We start from the raw sequence: 6,706 nt of genomic DNA, 5'->3' as shown, positions 1-6,706 counted from the left end.
ATCCCCCCCCCCCCCCCCCCCCCCCACACACACACACACCCACACACCCACATACACACACACACAACACCAACAACCGCGCAGGAAAATAGGTAGCTAATCCAGGGAAATAGAGGAGTGAATAAAGGCCAGCTGTGCTCAAATGAGTGGCTTGGGGGCGACGAAGCTGATGCCGCGGCCAGCGCCAAGGTCGGCCTGCCCAACCTCACTTACTAATCGACGGACCAAGTTGCAGTGAAATGTATCGCTCGGCTGAAACGTCGTCTTTCGCTCGGGACGATGTGGTTGGCCGGCGGCGCGGGGCTGCGTCCGGGGTTCGGGGGGCGCGAACATGCTACTCCCTCGCGGCTGCCGGCCGGAATCGGGGCGACGAGAGCGGGGTCCGCTTGGAGTAGCATGTTCGAGCACCCAGAACCTCGCCGCGGGGACCGCCTTGCGCGCGGGGGAGAGAGAGGGGAAAATGATCTCAGCTTCTGCGTGTTCCCGAGACGAGCGGGCTGAAGTTTTGGAATGCCCGACCCCGGATTCCCACTGCGAAGTGTGCTCAGTTTCTCTCCCCCTGGCCTGGAACATGCCAAACCCAGCATCAGAGATCGTGCGACCATCATGCGACGACGTCCAACCACTTCGAAAGTGGTTCAACAAGTTAAAGTTGCGTTCCGGCCGACGATTAGTAAGTGAACCTTGAGTAATTACCAATGAAATTCCCATTTCATGGGGATTACTGTCCATTGCATGGGAATTACTGGGAATTACTGCCCTGTATTCTTAGTTACCGAGGAATCCGGCGCTCATAAGGCCAAGTGGACGGAAATATACTATTGTACTACTTGTACTGTAAATCGTAAACATCTTTCGGGGTGGGGCCGGGATGTTAGAGTAATGCGTGTGCACGGCTTGGAAAGGCCGTTCCATTTCCTGCAGGTCCTGACGTGGCTGTTGTTCCCGACGTTCCTCGGCGTCTTCTACTGTGTTGTTCTCCCTCTCCTCTGGCCCTCTACCGCGATGGCGATCTCATGTGCCGTCTACACTCTCGCGGCAGCAACGTCGTGCTTTGCTGTCTGCCTTGCGTCCGAAATCCGCGTCTGACGCAACGATTTCGGCTATAATACTCTTCAGGTCTACCATTGATCCCCGTGATCCGGGAGTTGTCCTAGATCGATTACGGACACCAGCTCGTGTTGGACGTCGTTTTTCGAGTGGTTTTCGAGTTCAGGCTTCGTAGATGCAACTCAATACAGGTAATGCAGTATGTGAGCGCCGACCTTCGCATCTACCACAGCCAAACTGCTTTTGCTATCTCTGTCGGGTGAAGTATCTCAGTTTACACTCGGAATCTTTCCTCCCAGGTCGCTGTGGATTTGTCATCTAAGCACTGTAGATTCTGCGATAAATGTGTGCTTCGATTTGACCATCACTGTAAATGGCTGAACAACTGTGTCGGAGCTCAAAATTATCCTTACTTCATTCTATCTATTGTGGCGACACTCTGTTTTACATCACTTCAACTCGCACTGACCATCACCGTCGCCCACGCGCTTTTCCAACCGGCAAACGACTTGTTGAAGTCGAGCGTGTCCGATACCTTGGTTGGGCGGATTGGTGGTACCACCACGGTCAAGGGTGTGATACTAAGCAGTGTGATTGTCCTCATACCAATCGTTGTGCTTGTGGCTCACCTAGCGATTTTCCACGCGGTTCTCTTCAATCGAGGGATCACAACGTCACAGAACTCCCGCGTCGCCTTCGGCTGCTCGGACCAAACTCGTTCGGATTCATTCAAGGTACGATTACATTCTTGATCGCAACCGACGCTCAGCGACAAAGAGGTGCAAAAACACTCACCGTCAGTGGTGGTGTCAACATCGTCCCGCTATTTCTAGCGATGTTATCTCCCAGCGCTTCTCCAATTGCACCTTAAATGAACTGCATGATCTGCAGGAACGCTGCCTCAATGACTCCGAACTTTGTGCGATTGCAGATGCTCGACGGAGCAGATTCAAGGTGGCATCTCCGGAAGAAATTGCCCAAACAATTTTTTCGGACACAGAAAAACACGACAAGAGCGCCAACCTCGTTGACTTCGCTGGCGGCGCCTTTGCAGAAAGCCCGGATCCTCGGACTGACCTGCCTCTGGCATGGAATGTCCTTTCCGAACCACCTAGCGATGGTATTGATGCTGTGCGGTCACGGGGGCTATTCAGTAGCGCATTATTACCAGGGTCCACATGCAAAAAAACGCTGACGGATGCAAGTTTGCTGTAGGTCTGTGGTGGCGTTGACGATGCCGACACGGGCACTTTTGGGAGCATACCTGGGACTTTATGCGGAGAGTTTTGACTCCATCACGCGCGACTTGAATGCGAAGGGACTATCTAGCCCCCCTCGACGTGGAAAGTGGATTGGCTTCCGGTAGGGGCACTGGAAAACCACGGGTCCTAGGTCGTCGCTTCCAGCTGCGCAGTCCCGCGCGTTCGATAGCAGGCGCCTGAAAAATAACCATCTAGCTCCAGGCGGGGTTTGTAAAAATCGACGTGGATATCGTGCATTTAGGACCTCGAAAAAGTTTTAGTTTTCCCGAGCGCGCGCGAAACGCGGGCTCAGACAAGTGCCTGGCGCGACATGTTGGCTGGCGGGGGCGATCTGGAGTCAGTCCACATGGTCACGGAACACGTCGCAAAGTCACCAGACGAGCCAGGACACACTTTTAACCTTCGCCTCGTCTCCGGCTGAGAAACGCTGATCCCATCAACGCGGCTGCGGACTGCGCAAGACCCAGGGCCTGGGCCGAGGTTGCGAGATGATGTGCGTACTCGCGCCCTGCAAAGTCCTTTCTGAGACCGCGCGAAGCTGTCGAGGGGTCGACGTGGCGAATAGCAACACGCTTGGACTGCCAAGGCCCTGGGATAAAAGACCACCTGGGGCACCAGGAAGCTATCGCCGGCTTCTACTTGAGCGAGCACAACCCATTCGCCTCCAGTGCTAATCGGTTTGCCTTTGCGCTTTTGCGAAGCCATGCGAGGTCCTTGCCGATAGCTTTGTGGACGCTGCGATCGATGCCGACGTCGGCCCAGCACTTTCCTGGTGCGCCCTTCTGCCCGTCAGTCCATCCGACACGTCTGCCAAATTCGAAGAGTGCGGCACGCTTGCCACCATCTGGGAACAAAACATCGACGTGACCCTCGAGGAGACCATCCTCGAAGTGGCCTTCAAGACATACCCCATCCATCATCCGAAGCTCACCGGGTCCCATGCGTTTTCCGTTGACCCAGGCTCCAGTGTATTTCAGGGGACGATAGAGCCCGTTCAGTCCTCCAATGTACCTTCTATTGTGATCACCGCGTTCCGAAACGGGACATAATACCATCGTACCTTCCCCGGAGCGCCGTCCGTGGCACCAGTTTCCAACGTACTCGCGACCATCGATGCAAGTGTACGTGCCGTGTCCTATGGAAGGTGCGATCAAGGAAATGCAGTACATGGACCCGTGCATGAACCCCCTCCATATGGACACTGACCACAGAGGACCGTGGAAGACGCCATTTTGAAACTCTCCTTCGTAGCGACAGTACCCACGTCCCTTGTGCTTGAACTTCATACCACAACGGTAGGTTACGCCCAGCTGATTCCCCCACTGTTCCTTGCCCCAACCAGATTTTTGGTTTTGGCGAAACGGACCGGTATAGACCGATCCGTTCGACCCAATCAACTTACCAAGACCCTCCATCTGGTCATCAAGCCATTCACCTTCATAGCGATTCCCACTAACCCACCATCGCATGCCATACCCATTACGTTTGCCACTTGACGTTGAATGAGGCCGCCGGCCTTGATCAAGATATGCGCCTTCGTAGAAACCACCGTCAGACCAGGTGTAACGACCTCTCCCAAAAAAGGCACCTTTGAAAAAAAGGCCCTCAAATCTGTCACCATACCCATACCTGATGCACATATTCTGCCATTCCTAGTTCATAGAAGCCACATCTCAGACACTGAAAAGGCTCACATAACCACCCCACGACCGTGGGGCATGTTATCCTTCCATATGCCGACATATTGATTTTTATTGGCCCAGTGCATCATACCCTCGCCATGCATGGCGCCATCGATGAACGCCCCCTCATACGCAGATCCATTGGCAAAAGTTCGAGTACCAAGACCATGCATCTCTCCATGCTTATATGTTCCCCTGTAGGCGCCCCCTGTCTTATGCAAAAAAGATCCACTTCCGTGAAACTTTCCCCCGACAAGCTCACCCTTGTACACCTAGGAGGAAGGCCACGCTGGTGCACCCCAGGGCGTTTTGTGACGCGAAATCGCGCATCGCCGTTGGCGAAATTGATGGTGCCCTTGCCACTAATTTTCCCTCGACACCATGTCCCCGACAACTTATCGCCAGAGGCAGCCTGCAAGATTCCTCGTCCATGAAACCTAGGACCGTTGCCTATGATACATTCCAGAAACACATGCATGCGCGGAATTGTCTACAAATTGTCTTCAAAGTGGCCATCGTACACCCCTCCGTCATCGATATGATAGAGACCATATCCATGTTTTTGTCCACAGTCATACAGACCCTCGTAGCGCTGGCCACGATGGGGTGTCAGGGCCAAAGTAAAACCCCGCGTGGTAAAGATCCCGTTACCATGGAAGAGGTTATTCATCCACTCTCCATTGTAGCTGTCACCATTCGAGTACGACAGTGAGCCCCGCCCCTCCCTCCTACCATCAACAAACTCTCCCTGATACCTGCAGCGGGAGCTACCGGTCATCCCGGGGCGGCGCTATCACGGGATATGACTCGGCTTGAAAACCTGTCGTTGTTTGGATAGCGTTTGATGCCGACGCGGTAGATCCTGCCATCTCGGTGCACCATCTTCATGGCGACCACGGCACTACGTGGGGATATTATATCCGAGGGGTAGTGGGAGATACGAAAGGCCAAGTGGACGGAAACTACGAGCATTCTTATTCACAGATTGGACGAATGCCAATCCACAATGACATTTGTATCAGAAGAGAGAATGCTTCTCTTCGGGTTGGTACTTACTCTGCCGAAGCTTTGGGTCGCCGTACCATGCCATGCTGCGGTGTGCTTCTCGGGACACGCACGCTCGTTCATGCACCCACACGTACGAGAACATCTAAAAGAACGACTTCTGCAACGGCTCGAGTGTGAGACGGACGTCTTTTTCTACCTTGCTCTCGGGGAGGCGCACGGATCAGCGCGAAATGCATGGGATAATTTCACGCGGCAGCCCATGGTCGCGCCGGAGGTGGTGCGTGCCGCAGCATTGGAATTCGATCCGATTGCCATCGTGCTACACCGTGGGGATGCAGATTTTGTTTCACATGATTGCGGTATGGACGGTGCCCCGGACGGAGTATTCTCTCAACTTTACAAGACTGCCGCTTGTTTCAGTCTCATTGAATCAGCTGAGAAAGCGCGACAAGCAGCACATCATCTGCTCAGGCATAGACGCTACGACTGGATCGTAAGGGTCCGACCAGACCTTGCTTGGGTGGGACCCATCGCTCCCCTCGGTTCTTTTCGAGGAGACCGCATATACTTACCCGCTCACTTCTGGCCTATTGGTGACATGTTTGCGCTTGTACCCCGTCACCTGGCCAGAGACTATTTTCATGCCATTGACTCCTTTTACACGTGTAGGACATTGTGTTCTTGCGACACACCGTGGTATCTTGCAAATGTGCCATATCCACACGCACGATGGCGATAACATGCCTCCAACATGTAGGTCGGTGCGCCAGAAAGTCTTTTGTATAGGCATCTTTCTGAATCGGGCGTGCCGGTCCAGATATACGATAGCTTTGCTTTCGCTATCGTGCGTTTTTTTGAAGGTTACCGATTAAGTCCACTAACTTGCGGTTCCGGACCATTTTTTTTCTTAGGTGCCAATTGCCTGACGCTCCATTTGCTGCACTTCATCTCCTGCAACGTTCTTGCTGCCAGCAGTAGGATTGATCACGGAGAAAGGTGTTTGACTGCAATCGCAGATATCTACATGGCTCGTTGCAGGAGCGAATTTCCACCACCGGTTTCGCGCAGGATGTCATGTGGGACGCCTTTTAAAATTGACTTTCTGCTTCGTGAAAAGCACGACACACTTCGAGCACCACCACGAGATCTCAATGCGCAGCCACGGCAAGATTTGGCCATAACAACCTCCGGGTTTGATGCTCACAGAATCACCGGGCAACTAGCGTCTTGCTTTGCTTTGACTCCCCGTCATATCGAGGAGCTCGCAGTCTCCCTCTCACACTTTCTCGGCGAGCTCACTAGCATAGAAGGGGGAAACGTGCATCTGCTTGTCTCGCGACATAATCTCCAGTTCGCGACAAATCTTGTCTGGGACGGGCACAAAGGATATGCCCGCTGTGTACCGAAATGCCAGGTTGTGGACGTACAACATTATCTCAGCGGACAAATCTACAGGCCGCTTCAATTTTCATGCAGCGGACGCGCCTAATTCAGAAAAGGGGGTGGCCTGTCCTCCCGAGACCCGTATCAGGCGACAGACCACGAGACTTGATTGAAGTAACGTGGCTTAGGAAGTCCACTTTGCCGCAGGCAGCTCTGCTCCTCCACGGGGGTGATGTTCTTCACAGGAGGCAGATGGGAAAATATTAGCATGGAAGCGCTACTGAACGATGCTCAAGTGTTTGAGCACAAGATGGTCGCGGT

The 6,706-nt window shown here is 53.5% G+C and overlaps 1 protein-coding gene across 1 annotated transcript; it reads right to left on the bottom strand.

Annotated features, from left to right (window-relative positions):
* Positions 1 to 3,145: 3,145 nt before the first annotated feature.
* On the bottom strand, positions 3,146 to 4,266 carry AURANDRAFT_13148 (hypothetical protein; the record flags this gene model as incomplete). Its single annotated transcript, XM_009041578.1, has 3 exons — positions 3,146 to 3,323; positions 3,636 to 3,941; positions 4,007 to 4,266. Coding segments are annotated over 3 exons (744 nt in total), but the record flags the coding sequence as incomplete, so codon positions are not given.
* Positions 4,267 to 6,706: the final 2,440 nt, after the last annotated feature.

This window comes from Aureococcus anophagefferens (assembly GCF_000186865.1).
Source record: "Aureococcus anophagefferens unplaced genomic scaffold AURANscaffold_22, whole genome shotgun sequence".
Classification (NCBI taxonomy): Eukaryota; class Pelagophyceae; order Pelagomonadales; family Pelagomonadaceae; genus Aureococcus; species Aureococcus anophagefferens.
Note: the sequence above shows the minus strand (reverse complement) of the source record. Positions and strands in the feature narration are given on the sequence as shown.